This window comes from Pelobates fuscus, chromosome 8, assembly GCF_036172605.1.
Source record: "Pelobates fuscus isolate aPelFus1 chromosome 8, aPelFus1.pri, whole genome shotgun sequence".
Classification (NCBI taxonomy): domain Eukaryota; kingdom Metazoa; phylum Chordata; class Amphibia; order Anura; family Pelobatidae; genus Pelobates; species Pelobates fuscus.
Window position 1 is genome coordinate 62,244,045 of NC_086324.1, and position 22,014 is coordinate 62,266,058.

Below are 22,014 nucleotides of genomic sequence, written 5' to 3' on the forward strand. Positions count from 1 at the left end.
GGACCAATCAGGAGCATCTCATTCTGGTCTATGGATGATGAGCCAACACGCAGGTGTAACTCGGCAGCATTTAAAGTGCCGAATCAACAATAGCTATTTAATTCTGTTTGCAGAGATTAGAACAATTATGGTTGTAAGCCTACACAATTGTGTACATCTGTATTTAAATTTATACTTACCCGAATTTCCGAACCGCACCAATTTGTTTGCCCATGCACATCCCTAATGTGTAGAGTATGATTTTCCAAAGCAGGACCATATCATCTTTTTTTTTTTGCGTTGAGAATATTATTATATATGAAATAAATAAGTTTAGAATATAATTTATAGTGGATATCAGCAGGCCACATGCATATGTGGTTATTTTTCACCTACATTTACTGATTTATTGAGGTATTTATATACCTAGTACCTTTCTGGAATAGGTGTTCACTAGATAATTTATGTATTGGCACCCTCCATGCATTTCAGATCTAAATAGATTAAATCATTCCTGCCCAGATCTGATCAAAACCCAGCCAAATCACTGATTGCCACCCACTTGACCAGGGCTAGGCAGCCTTTGACACTCCAGATGTTGTGGACTACATCTCTCATAATGCTCTTACAGCCATAATGCTGGCAAAGCATCAGGGGAGACGTAGTCCAAAACATATGGCATGCCAAGGGTTGCCAGCTAGACAATATGCCACTCACCCTCCATGATTATTTAATAATCAATGGGAAGAAGAGTCTTGATTCCCAAGATATGGGCATGACAGTACTGCATATTTAAATGTATACAACACAAAATAGGGTATTTATGTTGGATTAGCATTAAGATTGATGATCTCGATATGTCTTTCTTCCAACAGGGAATAATGCATGAGACCAAACCCATCTTTACAGCACAATTTCACCCAGAAGCCAGCCCTGGACCTACTGACACAGAGGTACAATTATAGCTATATCGTGAAAATGTGGCAAATTCTTGTAGTATTGTGGCAGTTACCATAGCAAAAAACCATAAAGTCCCTTTTTCTATCCTAATTGTAGTTTTTGTAATGTATCTTTAAACTACAATAAATGTGTTTAGAAAAGTCTGTGTGAATAAGATATATTGTTCCTATTACATTTTAGTTGCCTAAATTTTATTAGTAAGTCACTTAATATTTCTCAGAACAGTACCCCTCACAATCCTAAAATTAAAGTGTCCCTCTTTGTCCTTCAAAATGTTGCGATATCTGCAAATATAGAAGTCAACTAATGTGTTAAATATAGATCTCTCAAACTTCCTGTTTGTCTACATCTGGGAATTGAATAAATATACTTATTGGCTACACAATTCCTGTATTTGAAATTACAATAACAATTTTTACATTTTTTTTTTATTTCAGTTCCTTTTTGATGTTTTCATTTCAATGATAAAGAAGGGCAAAGGCACCTCCCTTGCTTCAGTAATGCCAAAACCAGCCCTAGAGTCCAAAAGGATTGAAGTAAGTAGAACATTCTAAGCTGAAGAAATGAGAATAACCCAAACATTTGTCTCCACGATTTTTCGGCAATCACCAAATCTATTTCCTTTTTTATTTATTAATTCTTACCTGATCCAAACAAACCAGTGAATAAAACGCAGAGTAAATAATTCACACATTTAGTTATTAAAACTGTGAATTATATTTGATTTTAGCATATGTTTTTGTAATATATAACACATTTTACATTCTAGTAAATTACATTTTCTTGACTCCAATGTCTAGGACAAGCCTTTATGCGCTCTTGTTCATGTTTTTTTTTATATCGTTAATCTTTAAAGGTATCCAAGGTTCTCATTTTGGGCTCTGGAGGTCTTTCCATTGGACAGGCAGGAGAATTTGACTATTCTGGATCCCAAGCTGTGAAGGCTATGAAGGTCAGTCAAGAGATTTAGGATATTATTTTGTGTGTGGGAAAGAAATATTTTACATTGAAAAATCTTGAAGAAAAATGGAAAAAAATATTTAAAAAATTGGTCTACCAAAAATGAAGGAGACCTAAACAATCATGAAAAAGGAATCCCTAACAAAGGGCCTTACCCAAATAGTAATAACAGAAAACATCATAGAGAAAAGTCCTCCACAATAGGAGTACCAGACAGGAATCACTAACATTAAAATTTCTAAAAGCACCAATCCATTATCTAATTTATCGTATATTATCATGTGTATATGTGAAACTTCACAATTGCTAATAGGTAGAAAAAGACAAGATAGAAATTGAACATACCCAAATATCCCAGTAAATAATAGATGTCGATTCTTTATTACATTACTTGTATGGTGAAACAAATATCACGTTCACATATTACTTGGTGAACCACCATAAAAAAAATTAAAATAAAAACAATTATGTTATAAGTAAGCACAAAAATAAGATTTGTTTTAATCTTAATTGAAACATAAGGGAGACTATGATTATCTGGACTGGAGATGCCCCTGGGAAATAGGAGAAAAGGTTGATACTATGTGTATAAAATAAAACACTGTATCAGTAAAACTCCTTTTAAGATAAGACACAGAATAATAAAAAGATCCCTACACAGATAGAAAGGACAGGGTCTGTGTTACTGCCAGCTAGATAGAAAATAAATGGTGGTAGAATCTGTGCAGTCTCAAAAGTTGATATACTGCTAGCACTGCAGATATTTAATCAGTTACTACACACCCAAGACACCTCCGAGCCCAGGTGACGTTTAACCAGGGCTGCTACACGACGCTAAATCAGTTGTCACCCAAAACCAAATGAAAACACCCATCAATCAGTGCCCATTAAAAAAAACAAAAAAGAGAGAGAAAGCCAAGGCACGATGTGCATTTCGGCGCTCAACATGGACTTTCGTATGGGGCTAAAACAATCTTGTCACCTGAAAATATCTCTGTAGACATCAGATTAAAATTATATTCTCACTGAATTATTATTTTTATCCATCTATCTAAAGAACGTTCAAATGACACCACTATTGCAGTCAATGGCAGTTCATCAGTGCAAGTGAACATTTTGAATTGTTTTGTAATATTCAAACTCTCTTTAATCCGTGTTCAGCTGCTCTGAGACTGTTCAAGTTTGAAGAATACAAGCACAGCTGGACAATCTAATACTTTATCAACATTAAATATAAGTTGGATTTAAAGTGCTATATGAAAACATGTCACATATAGCTTATACTATATATTTACATTTTCTATTTCCACTTTCTGTATCCGCCATGGATGATAGGATGGCCATGTATGGTGTAGATTTAATAATATATGTATATTACATTTTTCCACATCTTTTTGCCACTACTTAGGAAGAAAATGTAAAGACAGTTCTCATGAACCCAAACATTGCTTCAGTCCAGACTAACGAGGTTGGCATTAAGCAGGCAGATACAGTGTACTTTCTGCCCATCACACCGCAGTTTGTCACTGAGGTCATCAAGACAGAACGACCAGATGGAATCATCCTGGGTATGGGCGGTCAGACTGCCCTGAACTGCGGTAAGTACACCTGCATTTATCTGAGAATTAACACCAGAAAAATACACTATATAGTGTAATAACTGCCATACGATAAAGCAGAAATATAAACATGTAGATTTTCTACTTTGGCTGAACTGCCAATCCATTGATAGATCTAACATAAATGCTTTACAAGTGCTGCTGTTTTCTATCAAGAGAATCCATATCACATCGAGACCCTAATAGATCAGTCAGTCGGTCTATTTATCCCTTACTTCAAATAATGCATTTTTTAATCTTATAAAAATTGTATATGTATTATAACATTTTCTGTAGAACCTGTAAGAACTTGATTTCAATGTATTTCCTTTCATTTTCTAGCAATATGAATAATTGTCTTTTCTATCAAGTCAATACATAATAGATCATTAAGACCCTAATGGGTCTGTTGTTTGTCTATCTATCTATCTATCTATCTATCTATCTGTCTATCTATCTTGTTTATCTATCTATCTATCTATCTATTTTACAATAATGCATGTTATAATCACATGAAATGTTAAATGTATTATATTTTCTGTAGAATCTGTAAGAATTCTATTTCAATGTATTTCCTTTTCCTATCTAGTGATATGAATAATAATTATAATTATTATGTACCTATTGTCTTATTATTTTGCATATTGAATAGGTGTGGAGCTGTTCAAACGGGGGGTGCTGAAAGAATATGGAGTGCGAGTTCTTGGGACCTCTGTTGAATCCATCATGTTCACTGAAGACCGGCAGCTTTTCTCTGACAAACTAATGGAGATTAATGAACCTATCGCTCCTAGCTTTGCCGTGGAAACGGTAACCTTGTTTCTTAGGGGTTCTTGAAAGGGCAGCAATTACAGTTATTATTATAACGATGATGATTATATGTACAGAGATATGGATTCAATTGCTTCCCAGTATAACTGTAAAAAATCATGTTTATAATACTGATCAGCATGCAGGGCACTTTCTTAAATGTTTATTAATTGTATACTTGGTGTACAAACAGCTTTTCATTACACACAAATTGACTGCAAATAATAATTACTAAGCAAGATCGTTTGCCATTTTCATTAGTCATTTTGATATTATGAACAACCTGAGTCTATACCATGAATTAAACACAGCTCCGAGAAACCTCCAGATTTCTCTAGAGAGCCTGCCTACCTATCTCTTTCAGCTTTCGTGATTTATAATTTCAATAAACGAATAACACAAAATATTTAATTATGATTACATTTCAGCAAAGTGTTGAATGGCCAGAGTCTGCCATTGATTTGAAGGATTAGTATATATGTAACCAGGGGACGATCTGACTGTACATTTAAAAAATAACAGCTCATTTTCTACTTGTAGGTAAAAGATGCTTTGGAGTCGGCTGATAAAATTGGCTACCCTGTCATGATTCGATCTGCCTATGCCCTGGGTGGCTTGGGGTCAGGGCTGTGTCCAGATAAGGAGACTCTCACTGATTTGGCAACAAAGGTAAAAAGACTGAGCCTTTCAAGGCAGGAAGAATTAACTGACAAGTGTTCCATTCAGAACAACTTATGCAGTCCTACTGACTTCAGATGTTGAAACAGAAAATAGAATGGATGGTAATTGAAAACTAAAATATGATTAAGTGTAGCAGATTAAATAACATAAAAAAAATCAGTACAATAGTGTTTCAGTTTTAGAAATGATAACAATTTAAAGAAGATTTGTCAATTTTGGGGGTCTCCGCTTTACTTTGCAAAGGCTCCCAAGGCGGACAGATCTGGTATGAGTCTGATGGCCGTGGCGGGAAAGGGACATGAGTTTTACTTGCCTCAGGCTGTTCCTCACAGCCGCCACCATCTTTAGCTCCTCTTTGGCTCCTGGCATTTTAATTGCCAGGATCGATGTCAGTGCTTTACTGTACATGAAACACTCATGTGCAAGACAACACTGAGATCAATGGAGGATCCCAAGAGACCCCCCAGAGACTAAATCCCACAGCTGTCATTTGTGGAGGCTGCTAGGATGTAACAAAATTTGATGGCGGAGCTCCATCTTTGTCATTTTTGGTGAGCCTCTGGCTTTACCAGAAGACAAAATAATCTTTGTCTTATAGTATATTGGGATTGTGTCATAATTTCAGTGAATTTCCAGTGCAGTCTTAATCAGCATTTTCTCAAGATTTTACCTTTATGAAATACTGAAAAGTTCTGTTCTGCTTTAAAAATATAAAATTTTAATGATTACGTATTTGCTGTTGAAAAACAGGACTAATCTTGAACTGATCATTGCAAAGTTTCTGAAGCTTCACAGAATTCAAGTATAGCAGGCTATATACATAAAGACCAAAGTGCTAAGCATAGAGTCAGACTATTATAAACCACAATAAATGTGCACTTTATTGTGCTATGTGTATAGGAACACTGTTATGGGTTGTTGCTAAATTCATCTTTGTAAGAACTCATGCCGGGATCATTCCATATTACAGGAACAGCAATGTACCTTTAGGGCAAGGAAACATACAGCATCTCATGTTAACCTTTATTCACCAAGAATTCTAGCATCTGTATAGCAATACCAAACTTATCCTCAAACACTTTCATATGTGTCTTCTCAAGGCTCTAGCAATGACCAACCAGATTCTGGTGGAACGTTCAGTTGTGGGTTGGAAGGAGATTGAGTATGAAGTAGTAAGAGACGCAGCTGATAACTGTGTCACTGTCTGCAACATGGAGAATGTGGACGCCATGGGTGTACACACAGGTATGTGGGGCATCAAAATGTAAATTCAAAGATTTGTATGTCTTTGTCAAGGATAAGCAATCTAATTACTTTATGCTTCAGGTTGTCTGTAGCTGCATGAGGAAAACATGATAATGGAGATCAAATTAATAGTCAATTAACACACATAGCATAATTATCACACACGTGTTTTTGTCTATCATTTGTGTCTTTTCTCCTTAGACAAAGTGACACTCTAAGTGCCAAAATAACTTTAACTTAATAAAGGATTGTTTTGGTGTATACATCATGTCCCGGCAGACTTATTGTTTGATTCTCTGCTATTTATGAGTTCAAGGATCCCTCCACAGCCCAAATACAGACATAAATAAACAAATAAATTATTAATCACTGTTTAGTAGGTATACCCCCAAAAAACAGGCATACATTTAATTATGCATTTTTTTCATTGGGTTTATATCTAAAAGCAGCTTGCAAAAGATGCAGATCCCCTTCTAAAACTGCCCAGACTTTCTGTGACTGTCCAATCATAGATTTTCCAATGCTGTTCAATAAGAAGTCTTTGCAAGGCAGTTGCTATGGGCAATTACTGCCTCCTGAATTTAGTTCCAGGAGGTAAAAAGACCTGTTGTCTGATTGACAGCCAGGGTAGGTGTAACAAGGTTAATTTATAAAAGTGTCAATTTCAAAATCTACACTTAAAAAAAATAATATATATATATATTTTTGTTGTGCATCGGTTTACAAGCAGAGCCACGACAGCTATAGCAAGCATGGCATTATACATAGTAATACAATTGCATGGCATACTGTTTAGGCTCCACATTTATATTTTAGTGTTGTAAGGTTAAAGTCCGAGGGGTTAGAGTAGGAGACCTACACCGGAATACAATTATGAATGGAACCCCCTGGGAGCTAGAGTGTCGATTGCGTAATAAAATTTAAAAAATACTTTGAAATACAAGTAAAAACAGACTAATATAGGGTAGATTAAATGTTCCAGCTCAGAGAGACATAAGTGGGCCATTGCATGTCATTTGTAATAAGCTGGGTAGCTGAGATATCTATGGGAAGGAAATTCACCCTAGAGACCCCTGTATTTAATCATGGGTATAATCAGTTGGGTTGGCTCATCACGGAAACATAGATCAATGTTAGGCAATGCACATAACGAGTACAAGTGAAGCATGTAGACATTTATGCAGAGTGTTCTCATGGATCTCAGCTTAGCGAATATCCTCTTTGGGCTTAGGGGGTCTCGCTGCAAGCTGGCTGTCCGTGTGCATTGTGGTTCCATCACGGCTATCCAGGAGGTAGTGTAGGTTAAGCCAGGGAGAGGAAGCGATGTCTTGTGTTGGAAACTAGCTCCCCAGACCGACTTAAGGGTAGGTTTTCACAGGTAAATTTCTGATGGCAGCTTCTGTGCTGCGTACACTGGCCTGCTGTGCCTCCATCTCTTCTGCCTGATTCGGGCCTGCCCCTGTACCAGAGCCAAGGCCCTGCGTTGAATCACCTTAGGTAAGTGTCGGACTGGGACTCTATATTTTGTGCGCATAGCAGGCTGTTGCAGGTATCGGGCCAGCTTGTGCCAGAGATCCTCAATGAGTGCATTGAGTGAGGGGGGTACGTTGGCAGTCCCTTTGGCATTCGCAATTGGGCACATGACCAATTTTAGTTAAAGATCCTAATCTGCAGATAGGTATGGCATTATCATGGGGTCTTGGATGCGCATTAGTGATTGGTGCCACAATCTACAATTTTTGTAAGTTAAGAAACACACACACTTTCACTTCACACACAGAGCACTTCAGTAAGCTTTAAGAGTCTGGAGCGTCCCTTTAAATCACATTGTTTATTCAGCCCTAGCTACACATCCACTGCCTCCCTACACACTTTCTCCCATTTGGAGCAATATTGTATCTAGGGATAGTGCAGCCCTCTCATCCAACAACACAGCAAATATCACTGTTGATGTAAATCATGCCATCATATTGTATCTCTTGATTCACAGGGGACTCTATTGTGGTGGCTCCCTGTCAGACACTGTCCAACGAGGAAGCTCAGATGTTGAGGGCCTGTTCCATCAAGGTTGTTAGACACTTGGGAATTGTTGGAGAATGCAATATACAGTTTGCCCTGCATCCGACATCGCTGGAGTATGTCATCATTGAAGTTAATGCCAGACTCTCTCGCAGCTCTGCTTTGGCCTCCAAGGCCACTGGGTAAGATTACAATTAAGATGGAGCTACTTTTATTCAATATTTTGCCCCCTATTAACTGAAAATAATGAGAATGCGGTATAAATGCTACACTTGCGCACAGTGGAGAATTTTGTGTCGGCCAAATCGATTCATCTAAAAAAATTTGGGTTGACCGAAATTTCAACATGTGGAGTTTTGGTGCAGACAAATTTCATCCATGCAATCTTTTTGGGAACAACAATTTAGATCAGGGCTGCCCAACAGGGAGATTCTCAGATGTTGCGGAACTACAACTCCCATGATGCTCTGCATGCCTTTAGAATGCATTTAGAATGACAAAGCATCATGGGAGTTGTAGTTCTACAACATCTGGGGATCTACCTTTTGGGCAGTCCTGATTTAGGTGGATTTGTGTCAAACAGTGCACTGCAATATATTTGAATAATATAAATATAAGGTTAATTTATTCGGCACTAGGTTCATAGATCACGCGAGAAGAAGTAACACATAAAATGGAAAAAAGGAGGAGCAATAAAAACCCAACTATATTGATATATTATATATTCGTTCAGTATATAATATATAAATATAGATTTTTTTACTCCTGCTTTTTTTCTCCTCTGTTGGTTACTTCTCACATAAATAAAATATATAAAAACATTTGGTGACTGTCCTGTAACCATCAATAATAATTTTTTCCCATCAATCATATCTTTGTTTGGTGTCAATTGTGAAATGCCGAATCACAAATCAAATTAAACTGCTCGTCCATTGGCCTTATTTTTTTAATTTTTTTTGTGATATATCCAAATGGAGTTTCAGAATTGCAGGATTTGGATGACATTTCCAAAATGTGGACACATTGTAATTCCCTTTAAACTGCAAAGATCTAGTAAATGTGCACGTAGAACTGTGGTAACATCTTTCCTATTTATAGGTATCCACTGGCTTTCATTGCTGCCAAAATTGCACTGGGTATCCCACTGCCTGAAATTAAGAATGTTGTATCGGGGAAGACCACGGCCTGTTTTGAGCCTAGTTTGGATTACATGGTGACCAAGATACCTCGATGGGATCTTGACCGTTTCCATGGAGCCTCGGGATTGATTGGCAGCTCTATGAAGAGTGTTGGAGAGGTATGAAGAGCTATATTATTGGTCTCATCACAGTAATGCTGACATTATGCAAAGAAAAATAAATCGAGGATATATAACAATGAACCGTGTATAACGGATGGCTATCAAGGGGTTGTGAAGACCGTAATATCTGTTACTCATTTTAAGCTGCATATGATGCAGGTATTTTTAAGATCAATGTCTGATCATCTGTTCTATGATAACAAAAAAACGTACTTGTCGTGTTGCTCCTGTGCAGGTTATGGCCATTGGTCGTACATTCGAGGAGAGTTTCCAGAAAGCTTTAAGGATGTGTCACCCCTCCGTGGATGGCTTCACCTCAAACCTTCCAATGAACAAGGCATGGGCAGCTGATGTGAACCTAAGGAAAGAAATGGCGGAGCCCACTAGCACCCGAGTCTACAGCATGGCCAAGGTAACATCTGAGAGGTCAATCACGGGACATCGCAAAATAATTAAAAAATAAAAATACCGGATTTATAAAACCAAGTGAATATTTACTAAGACGCAGTTAGTTATTTTAAGTGATTTATTTATGTTATATGCTGTTACGAAAGAATTGTTATAGAATTGAAAAACTGATTGCTTTTGCTGGACAATATGTATCAGTTTTTTATTTATAAAGGAATATTATAGGTAAATGTGTATATTACCATAGCAGTACCTCTCTGCACGTTCCAGGAGGAGGAACCATCCAGTGATTGGAGGTACACACTGTGTCAACAAGTTGAGGTTTTGGTGTATATGTGATCCTAGTGTTGAAAGGAGTCTTTAAATTGTGAAAATAAATGCTCTTTAAAAATATATATAACAATATTTCTATTGAAAAGTGTATGTGAAGCATGACCTGGGATTTACATGCTATATTATAATTAAAAGATACATTAGACAATCAGAGGACCATAAATACCATAATTCATCAAATATAAATAAATGCTTTTACAATGCATGCAGAAACATACCTTTTCCAATACAGTTCAGTAAATAGGGAGTTACTGATTGACTGAGAGCTTGAGGTGACCGCTCTCAGCCAATCAGTAGCAATCCTGCCAGGTGGCACTTCACCCTTTCTGTAAGTGAAAATTCAAAAGCCGAATGCTACCTGAGGAAGGGGACATGGAGGCAATTGTGGTGTTAAACGCCGCTGGAGGCAATTGTGGTGTTAAAGAGTTCAAGAACGGTTTAACAACTTGAGGTAAAAGTGTCTCCAGGTGCCTCCTGGCACCATAACAACTTCATGTAGATGAAGTTGTGTTGGTGCCTAGAGTGTCCCTTTAAGGATGTTCAGCACTCAGGTGGTAGACTAATTATAAAATAACTTAGCATACATTGTATTATCCTATAAAGTGACCTTCAGTGTGACTGTGTTACCAAATTTAATTTATTCCAACTAATAATCAAACATTCTGCTTGATGTCAGGGCCTTGAGACTGGAATCCCTATTGATGAGATCTACAACCTCACAGCCATTGATAAGTGGTTTCTGTACAAGATGCAAGGAATTCTGAACATGGAGCAGACCCTCAGATCGAGCAAGAGGTAAGAACCATTGACCAACGTTGTTGGAGGAATTTATAATGTGCTCATTGGAGATATTAAAGCTCTAAAACATTCTACTGTTTCCAGCCTTACAGGTGATTTTTAAAAAAAATTGCTCAAGGGTTATAAGTTTAGAGAGACACACCAAGCACCATAATCAGTACAGTTCATTGCAGAGCTTATGGCACAAGGACTTTATAGATGGAGTTCTGCTCTTGTCTTAGAATGTCTGCATAAATTCTCCTCAGCTAAATGGAATTTCAATATGCCTGTATCCAGCATACAAATGCAGATATTTTTGATTAATATTAAGGAAGGTCACAATTCTTTATATAACATTCCAAGCTTGGTGAGTGGCCCCAGGAATACTCAATTGTATGTCAAACTGCCAAAAAACGACAAGACTCCAATGATGGTGTTCTTGAAGCTAATACAATTCATTGTGCTTGGTGCTTCCCATAAATACCATATTCTCCTGGTGGAAATAAAACAATTGAAAATGATCAATTTGTCAAGGAAAGATGAAGGAAAGTATGCAGGAACTCAGATAAGACATGTGCACTCATTGAAGCAATGTGCCACATACTGCAACTTCTTCTGCTCTCTACACCCAGCTTAGACACTATATTCCCACTGTGCTACTTTATGTAACTGAGCAGAATTCTTTATGAGTTCTACAATATGGAGAATGTATCTCATTTGGGAATATAATAATAATAATTTGATGAGAAAGAGCAATAGAGGCAGAATTAAGAATTTGGGGAGTGACTCACACAACCTCCCTGAAAAAAGTTTCATTTTAATATCAGATCTTACAGTACAGTGTGTTTACTTTAGACCTTCTTATCCAAGTTATTTGAACTTTAATCGTAGACATGAGGCTGCTTTAGGCTCTAGCATGCAAGTAACAGATTGGAAGATAAGCAATTCCAAATTAAACACACTATGGAATAGGGGAAGCTAAAAAATCTAGGGTTCTTTTTCAGATAATGTGTAGGGAGGCTGTATGAGTCACAGCCTGGGGAGCTCCTATATAGTACTAAATTGAGAAGTGAGACTGTAGACAATCTATACACCAAAACAATTTTATTAAGCTGAAGTTGTTTTGGTTCTTAACGTGTCCCTTTAACATATGTATTTTAAGAAAATAATGTACAACAAGTTTATATATATTGCCTGCAATATTTTATATTCAGTAAAATAATGCAAAAATTATAGTTTCCTTTAAAATGTGGATAAATAAATTAATTGAAAGAAGGTAGACAGGTGTGAATGCCCATACTGTTGTATTAGTTGGCACTCAGTGAATCTGAGCTTCCAAAGACCGGCCAATAAACAAAGTGGGATGACTAAGAAAATATTATGCTTTTGTTTGTAGACCTGCCGAGAAAAGGCTATTGCAACCCTAAATATTGACTTAATTGAGTTTTTATTCATCCCTCTGCCAATGCAATTCCAAGAGCTTCTGACAGAGTGCTGTAGCATTGCACAGAAATCTGGGCTTAAGAATATTAAAAAGAGGCAGGCCTCCAAGAACGTAATGCTCTTAAAATAAGCTGGTTTTATATTTGTTAGTGTGTGAGATTCTGAATAAGCAGATGTATGGACAGGTGGCTGAGATTCTAAAATGTGGATGGCCAACAAATTCTCTTGCACTGATTTACTGCAAGAGTGCAAATAATTCACTTAACCTCATCAGCATTTGGCAGAGAGTAAGATTAATATTGGCCAGAAAGTTAAAGAATTTAAATAAACAGACAACGCAGAAATCTAGCCATTTAAATTAGTAATTGTGGTTAGCGTGTTATAATAACTTATTACGTCGGAATTTTAGGTGTCATAGTGCAAACAAATATTTTCTTGCTGAACAATGTGTTAAATAGCTCTTTCATTAACTAATGAGTCTTGTATTTGATATTTTAAATACTTAAAGGGACACTATAGTCAGGGCAGGCTAAAGACATTGTGCTGCCTGGATCCAAAGATGAAATGCTGCCCTCTCCGCCCCCTCCCTCCGCACCAAAAGCACGCCAACATCCATTATGTTACGCAGTGTGTGTAGTGAACGCAATGTCTGTTTGTGTAGTGGACGCAGTGTGTGTATAATGTATGCAGTCTGTTTAGTGAATGCATTATGTATGTGTGTATGTGTGTGTGTGTCTGTGTGTAGTGGATGCAGTGCAAGTGTGTCATGGATGCTTTATGGTTTTGTGCTGTGGATGTAGTGTGTATTGTATGCAGTGTGTGTGTGTGTTGAGTACATTGTCTGTGTGGGTGGAAGTGGAGGCAGTGTCTGTATTTGTGTAGTGTATGCAGTATTTGTGTGGTGGATGCAGTGTGTCTAGTGGATGTAGTGTCTGTGTAGTGGATGTAGTGTGTGTGTAGCAGATGTAGTGCCTGTATGTGGATGTAGTGCCTGTATGTGGTTGTAATGTCTGTGTAGTGGATGTAGTGGCTGCATAATGGATGTAGTGTCTGCATAATGGTGTCTGTGTAGTGCATGTAGTGTTGGATAAGTGCTGTGGGGTGAGCAGCTTAAGTTAAATCGGGCTTATCCCTCTCCTCCTTGCCTCTTACCTGTGGGCTGGAACGCGGGTACAGTGTGTGGGAAGGTGACAGTATAGGGGGACAGTGTGAAGGAAGGTGACAGTATAGAGTGACAGTATAGGGGGCAGTGTGTAGGAAAGTGACAGTATGGGGTGCAGTGTGTAGGACGACAGTGTGGGGCAGGCTGTGTGGGTGACAGTGTGAGGGCAGACTGTGGGGAAGCAGGGTGTGGGGTAGCAGGGTGTGGTGGTGTAAGCTGTGGATGATAGGGTGTGGGGGGGCAGGCTGTGAGGGACAAGGCATGAAGGTGCATGCTGGGGGCATGGTGTGTAGGAGAAGGCTGCGGGGGACAAGGTGTGGAGGAGCAGGGTGTGGAGGGGGCAGGGTGTTGGGGACAGGGTGTAGGGTTGCATGCTGGGGCCAAGGGGTGTGGGAGAAGGCTGTGGGGTAGCAGGGTATGGGGGGGGCAGGCTGTGGAGGACAGGGTGTGGGGTAGCAGGGTGTTAGGGGGCAGGCTGTGGAGGGGCAAGGTGTGGAGGACCGGGTGTAGGGGGGCAGGCTGGGGGCAAGGGGTGTGGGAGAAGGCTGTGGGGTAGCAGGGTGTGGGGACAGAGTGTGGGGGTGTATGCTTGTAGCAGGGTGTATGGGAAAAGGTTGTGGGGTGTGGAGGTTGTGGGGAGGCTGTGACAGCCCTCCCCACTTTGACATACCTTTTCCCTGGTGGTCCAGTGGGGTCACTCTCCAGTTTGCAGCTCCGCCGGTTATGAGCTGCAGACCACGTGTTTTGGAGGTCTCGCTAGCTCCGGTCAAAGCCCTGCCGTGGTATCCCGCGCAATGCTCTGGGAGTTCGTGAGACCTCCATCACATAGTTTGCAGATCACACTTGGCGGAGCTGCAGACTGGAGGCTCTCCCCGGCAGACTGAGCAGAGGGGCCCCCTCCTGGTGTTGGGTCGAGGACCGGACAGGTCAGTCTGCCCTGATGATTAGAGGGCCACCTTTGCTGCATATATATATGAAGCAGAGGTGGCCTGGCCCCTAACGGCCGGTGTGGCAAAATGCCGCCCCTGTTAAAGTGCCACCTGGAGCCATGGCTCCAGTCCATCCTATGGACGGGCCAGCCCTGACTATAGTCACCAAAACTACTTTAGCTTAATGAAGCAGTTTTGTTTATAGTTCATGCTTCTGACATTTCACTGCTCAATTCACTGCCATTTAAGAGTTTAATCACTTTTTTTTTTCTGTTTATGCAGTCCTAGCCACAAATCTTCTGGCTGTGACTGACACAGTCTGCAGGAAGAAAACTGGTTTCACTTTCAATCATATGTTACTTACTTTAAAAGTTTTTTATCTCCTGCTCTGTAAATTGAACTTTTATGATATACAAGAGGCTCATGCAGAGTCTAGCAAGCTATTAGCAGAGCATGAGATAAGACATTTCAAATTAAACAGAATGTGCAATATATGAAGTGTAAACATTAGATGACTCTGTACAGGAAATGTTTAGCGATGCTATGTAAGTCACATGCAGGGAGGGGTGACTAAAGTGAACAAAGTGATTTAACTCCTAAATGGCAGAAAATTGAGCAGTGGCATGATATGTACACCAAAACTGCTTTGTTAAGCTAAAGTTGTTTAGTGTCCCTTAAAATGTATAATTAGGGGAGTAAATCTGCAAGTTTTTTTCCAAATGCAAATTTTGTTTGGTTAAGGTAGTGATCCATTAATGTGAACAAATAACTTATGATATATACACATTATTAACCATTTATAAGCCACAACATAACTTACAGTTATTAATTATAAGGTGTGCGAGCTAACAAACTATAAATATGATCGATACAAGCAGTGTCAAAAGTATGCCCTCAATCTGTTCAACCACAACTCTAGAGATAATTCTCTTCCTGACTATGATAATCACAGTGTTATGGGAGTCATAGTCCTACAACATCAGAGTATTGTGTTATCACCACCCACAAGATACAGAGTAAAAACAGAGTACAACGCTGTAACTTTGATCTACGGCGTCACCAGCACTGGATTCTTATAAGAATTTGATAACAGAACTCTATTAAAATCCATCGTGTCACCCAATCTCAGGGGAGTGTCTTGGTCTGTAATCACCACCCACTAGTGGGTAATGGTTGTCTCTTAAAATCTCCTTGTACCATTTGGCTTAAGTAAAAGAAGGATGTTCTGTACTTTTATCACGATATTTTAGGTTGAGTTCAGATCCATTTTTATGAAAATACAATGGCATAGTTAAATAGTTGATGGAACAATTGAATAATAAGAATTATAATAATAATTGATATTAGTTTAAGATTTATATTAATTAATAATTGATATAAAGAATAGATTTTTATTATATATGCTAACCTCCCTACACTTTGGAAGGTATGTGGTCAGAAGTTGAGAGGTACGTGATCGGGATAGGGGTAGATGTCCAGAATAGGACGGTTGAAATGCCTATACGTGCAAATTCAGGCCCAGATGGATCAATAAATAGTGCAGGCCCCTCATTAGCTCAATGCAGGCCCCTCATTAGCTCCAGGTTTGTGTTAGATATATAAAATAATGTTATGTACAAACAAATGTTCAGACAGACATATCTGCCCTACTCCATAAATTTTCAATCCAACTCTAATACATCCCGGACCTTCGACTACCCAGAAATTAAGAAATATATATCGTACTATGTTTAGTTGTTAAAAATCACCACTTAATTAAAGCTGTGATTTTGTGAAGCAGCCTAGCCTGTACTGAGAGGTCAGGCACAGTTGTAGGTTCAGTAGAACAGACTTAGGGAATCCAATGCCTAGTGGTCCCTGAGATGTGAATGTGCAAATATTAGAAATCTGACAGTGACAGCGCGTACAATACTCGTTCTCTCCATCCTCTCATCACTTTATTTTTTTTCTCCTCTCTCCATTTAGGATGATGATAATTTGTTCATAAATCTGTGGGTGTCTTTTAGTGTCTGTATAAAAAGCAGAGGGATAGATAACAGTAAATTTGTGTGACTGGCTGTATTTTATCTGCAGCGGCTTGCTGACTCCCGGTGCCCTTTCATACTTTATGAGGTTTTCTGATCCTCCCTTGTTAAGTTATTGGCTGTTTCTCTTGCTGTGATGAATCCCGGCTTGATGGGATTTTTTTCTTTATTTTTCTTTCATTTCCTTTGTTTTATATGGCCACTAGAGGGCACTCTAGACTCAAGGAACATTATACCAATTCAAATAGTTATCGTATTCGTGGAAGAACTGTGATTTCTATTCTCTATTTCACCCTAATCAATTGTCAATAAAAGTCAGATGAAAGATAAATAGTGTATATACATATATACACATATTATTTATTCATTGTGTACTTACTATGTGACTGATCATTCTAAAACCATGGCTGGCAATGAATTATAGACTTGTCATCCAACAACAACAACTGAGGGTGAATAACACATATTAAAACCTGCTCTACGTTATCCACAGATCAGTTTAGGCAAATTCTGAAATTTACAGAAACTAGAACGTTTAAAATGTTAACATGCCATATGACTTATGGCACTATGAAACTTAGTTTTCTCTATCAATGCCCGTTATAAATACCAAATAAACTAGAAAGTAAATACTAAATAACAAAAACTCTCCTATAGTTTATTGTTTTTAGTGTTCATTATCACAACATAACAAATTGAAATGATAATTAATTGACACATTTTACAATTTGTTTATACAAAAACGTTTCCTTTCCCCCTTTCATTTCCTTTCTTTTTTCCCTTCATTTTTTTAATTTCCTTCCTTATCATTCCTTCCCTCCCCACTCCCCCTCAACAAATTTACATGACAACTGACACATGTTTTACAATTTGTTTTTGGAAAGATGCTTCCTTTCCTCCTTTCCTTTCCTTTTTTCACTTTCTTTCATTTCCTCCATTTCCTTGTTCCGTTCTTTTCCTTTTTTCTTTCTTTCCATCCTTCCTTCCTTCCTATCCATCATTTCTTCCTATCCATCCTTCTTTGCTTTTCATCCTTCCTTCATATCCATCCTTCCTTCCTATCCATCCTTCCTTCCTATCCATCTTTCCTTCCTAGCCATCCTTCCTTCCTATCCATACTTCCTTCATATCCATCCTTCCTTCCTATCCTTACTTCCTTCCTATCCATCCATCATATCCATCCTTCCTTCCTATCCATCCTTCCTTCCTATCCATACTACATATCCATCCATCCTATCCATCCTTCCTATCCATCCTTCCTTCCTATCCTTCCTTCCTATCCATCCTTCCTTCGTATCCATCATTCCTTCCTATCCATACTTCCTTCATATCCATCCATCCTATCCTTCCTTCCTATCCATACTTCCTTCCTATCCTATCCTTCCTTCCTATCCATACTTCCTTCCTATCCATCCTTCCTTCCTATCCATACTTCCTTCATATCCACCCATCCTTCCTATCCTTCCTTCCTATCCATTCTTCCTATCCATCCTTCCTTCCTATCCATCCTTCATATCCATCCTTCCTTCCTAACCATCCATCATTCCTTCCTTCCTTCCTTTCTTTCTGTCTTTCTGTCTTTCAAATCAAGCAGGAATAGTTTCCCTTAAAAATTATGCCTTTGGATATAGTCTGCTTTCTATATGAACCAAACATGGATTGAAAAAAGAGGTTGAAGATGATGAATGTGTTGCATTTTTTCAGCACAATTAACTATATAAGAGAATTTTCAGCAAATGACTCATTAAATGATCACTAAACGGTCAGGAACACAAACATGTATTCCTGACTCTATAGTTTTAACACCACCATCTAGCCCACCTGGGCCCCTCATGCCTCCATAAATTGTGGGGATATTTATGGGATAATAATGTAAACAGATGAGAATTGCCCACGATTTTCAATTCTCAGATCCTTAATCATTGCCGTGTTAAATGAAATGTATAACCATATACCGGTAATTAAAAATCACAAATTGTTATAAAAATAGATATTTATTTCTTAACAATTTAAATAATAATGATGAGTAACATGCATGATAATAATCAATGGAATTCTAGTATAACATAAATATGTAATACAATATGGTAATTTAAAACAACATTTCCTAATGACTAAGACGTAGTTTAAGTCTAAAGCATTAGTTGTCAAGATTGATTTACGATGGGCTTCACAGAGACAAAGAATGTGAAGTTTCAGTGTGCAGAGATCGTAAAGAAACTTTCAGTGTAGGGCAATAGAACTTAGCTAGCAGTTAGAAATAACCCTTTCAATGCTGGCTAGACCTCTTCTAGGGATTTAAGATCTACTCCTATGTAATATTAATAAATAACATTTAACCAGTCATCAACCTTTAAACATTTCCTTGCATCCAATGAGAAAATCTACTATGTTCTATAAGCTGATATTTTAATTAATTTGTCTAAACAGATATTTTATCTTATTTTAGAGCCAATCAATACAGCTGGATAAATGGTCATGATATGCTAACGTGATATTAATCACACAAATACATTAATGGCTATATTAATCCCAGCTGCAGATAGGATGCTATAACCATATATATATTCTTTAATAATTACGATTTCTAAATATGAAATCAAACATGATTTATCCAGTCATATATCATGCTATTAATTTTAATTAATTTTAATTAATTAATTAAATGTCTGTATATTTACCAGTTAAGTAGATATTTTCTCATCAGATATCCTCAGGTAGCTAAATGTCATAGATCTCTTTCTCTCCATGGAGTGTGAGAGTTTCTTGGTTACTCTGGTCGCCCGATTCTGCCTGGATCTCTCTGAATCCCCAGAGTGTCGTAATGTCTCTCTCTTCAATCTTTGAATCTCTCTCCCTTCCCTTGTCTTAACTTTTTAAAGGGGAAATTCCTCTAAGTGATAGCCAATCACAAATGTGGGGTGTGGTTGCCTTCTAGGTAATCATTTTAATATTCGAACTCAAGAGGGCAGCCTTGTTCCACTAGACATACCTATCCAGGAAAGAGTTAACTTTTCCTGGTGGCTATTTTTGACGTCATTTACGTTATCTTTATGATGGCTATTACTTATTTTATCTGTCAGATCAAAAGAATTTCTTCAGACTATGCGTCTGCAAATTCTGCTATAATTCCTAAAATTGATAGTTTGTGAACTAAGTTTCACCTTAAACTATAATGGGACGTTGTACAATATCGAAAGTAAAATTTAATTGTTTAATCTCCTCTGTCACCTAAGTCTGGGAATAGAATTTATTATATTCCATTAGTAATTAGACAGTCTGTCTACCCCCATTCTCAATGTCTTATCTATTTGGTTTGGTTATATACACATTCCATTCAGCTTGGGCAAAGCAGTCAGTCAAAGAGAAAGGATAGAATTTTGTGTCTCTTTGTTAACTTGAAGATACAAAATGGAGTCTGGTCTGTTTAGCAATGACTTCAGAACATACACTTTGTATTTCTATCATAGCACAAAATGTCTGCCGATATAAATACCCTGACAAAATATAGTAAAAAAAGAAGCTGTAAATCTGCATGCTGTTAGACTCAGAAAAACAAGCAGTCTGCTGACATCATCAGATGTGGTAGCCTGATCCAATCACAGTGCTTCCCCATAGGATTGGCTGAGACTGACAAAAAGGCAGATCAGGGGCAGAGCCAGCATGATTCAAACACAGCCCTGGCCAATCAGCATCTCCTCATAGAGATGAATTGAATCAATGAATCTCTATGAGGAAAGTTCAGTCTGCATGCAGTGGGAGGAGATACTGAATCACAGGATGCTGTGCACAGTGCTGCCCTGTGCTCTGCTGACAGCAGATCTGAGTGGTTGGAGGCATATTATGCCTCCATCAACTCTGAAGTCCCTCTGGTTCACTCTGAGTAAACTGCAACTGCAGGTGTTCCTAGCTTTCAATTTAAACACTGTATTTTCTCAGAAAATACAGTGTTTACATGAGAAAGGCTGCAAGGAGCTATAGTTCTCACCTGAACAAGCTCATTAAGCTGGTCAGATGACTATAGTGTCCCTTTACGATAATTAGTAAGAAAACTAATATGGCTGCCAGTTGTAACCTTATTGTTGTAATCTTCTTTTTTTTTTTTTGCGTTAATCATGTAATCAAGTGTGTATCTGTTTATTACTTTTATGCACATGAAAAATCTTGCTAGTGAAATATATTTTATAAAATATATTGGAGTTTATTCATTAAGCAATAAATTGTGGCAAACTGAAAACTTAGTTTACAAAATGTCCGCCAACATGGCCGAGTTCGGAATGTTACAGAGTAGCAGAATCTGACTAACTGTATATTGGCTTAATTTTTTTTTTTAACGGTTTTCAATTATCCACAAACATTTTCTACTGGTGAACCGGTAGTGTTTTTTTTTTTTTTACTGTTTTAATATACTAACAGGAAGAAAAAATTATATTTTGGTTTTGTTTTTGTTGTTTTTCAACTTAAATCTTTATTTGGTTTTAGCAGAGTACAATAGAAAACATTGCACAGAAATTCTTACATCGTCACAGTAACCATGTTACAGTTTCCAGACATATTCCAGTAACTTGTACAACCAGGAATCGTAGCATGTCAGCAAACTCTCATGGTTACATATGTGATCGGTGTGTAACACAAAGGAAACCGTAATTACATAAGCAACAAATCTTTAGTAATGGGTGATTCAAATAAATGACAAAGAAATAATAAAAAAAAGAAACAATATCATGGGCGTATGATTAATGAAAAAGTCACCTCCCAAATGAAACGGTGTGGCCAGGGGCGTAACTAGGAATCACAATGCTGAGAAAAAATGGAGAGACTATTAGTATTATTAATAATATTTAAAAAGCACTAACAAATTCAACAGTACTTAAAGGACCACTCTAGGCACCCAGACGACTTCAGCTTAATGAAGTGGTCTGGGTGCCAGGTACCTCTAGGATTAACCCATTTTTTTATAAACATAGCAGTTTCAGAGAAACTGCTATGTTTATAATGAGGGTTAATCCAGGGTTAATCCAGCCTCCAAATCCTCTAGTGGCTGTTTCATTGACAGCCGCTAGAGGCGCTTGCGTGCTTCTCACTGTGAAAATCACAGTGAGAGCACGCAAGCGTCCATAGGAAAGCATTGTAAATGCTTTCCTATGCGACCGGCTGAATGCGAGCGCATGCGCATTCAGCCGATGACGTCGCGATCAAGATGGAGAGGAGGAGGAAAGCTCCCCGCCCGGCGCTGGAAAAAGAGGTAAGTTTTCCTCTCTCCAGAGCCCGGCGGGAGGGGGTCCCTGAGGGTGGGGGCACCCTCAGGGTACTCTAGTGCCAGGAAAACGAGTATGTTTTCCTGGCACTAGAGTGGTCCTTTAATGTATGCATGTGACCACAAAGC

The 22,014-nt window shown here is 38.1% G+C and overlaps 1 protein-coding gene across 1 annotated transcript in view; it reads left to right on the forward strand.

The window, feature by feature from the left end:
• The window catches only part of CPS1 (carbamoyl-phosphate synthase 1), an 83,779-nt gene that overhangs the window by 20,810 nt on the left and 40,955 nt on the right, over positions 1 to 22,014 (forward strand). The window contains exons 11-21 of the mRNA XM_063429954.1: positions 855 to 932; positions 1,377 to 1,475; positions 1,796 to 1,891; positions 3,308 to 3,497; positions 4,150 to 4,307; positions 4,848 to 4,976; positions 6,089 to 6,233; positions 8,224 to 8,434; positions 9,351 to 9,549; positions 9,788 to 9,964; positions 10,970 to 11,088. Of these exons, the coding sequence (XP_063286024.1) occupies positions 855 to 932; positions 1,377 to 1,475; positions 1,796 to 1,891; positions 3,308 to 3,497; positions 4,150 to 4,307; positions 4,848 to 4,976; positions 6,089 to 6,233; positions 8,224 to 8,434; positions 9,351 to 9,549; positions 9,788 to 9,964; positions 10,970 to 11,088 (1,601 nt within the window). The remainder of the gene's footprint in view (positions 1 to 854; positions 933 to 1,376; positions 1,476 to 1,795; positions 1,892 to 3,307; positions 3,498 to 4,149; positions 4,308 to 4,847; positions 4,977 to 6,088; positions 6,234 to 8,223; positions 8,435 to 9,350; positions 9,550 to 9,787; positions 9,965 to 10,969; positions 11,089 to 22,014) is intronic.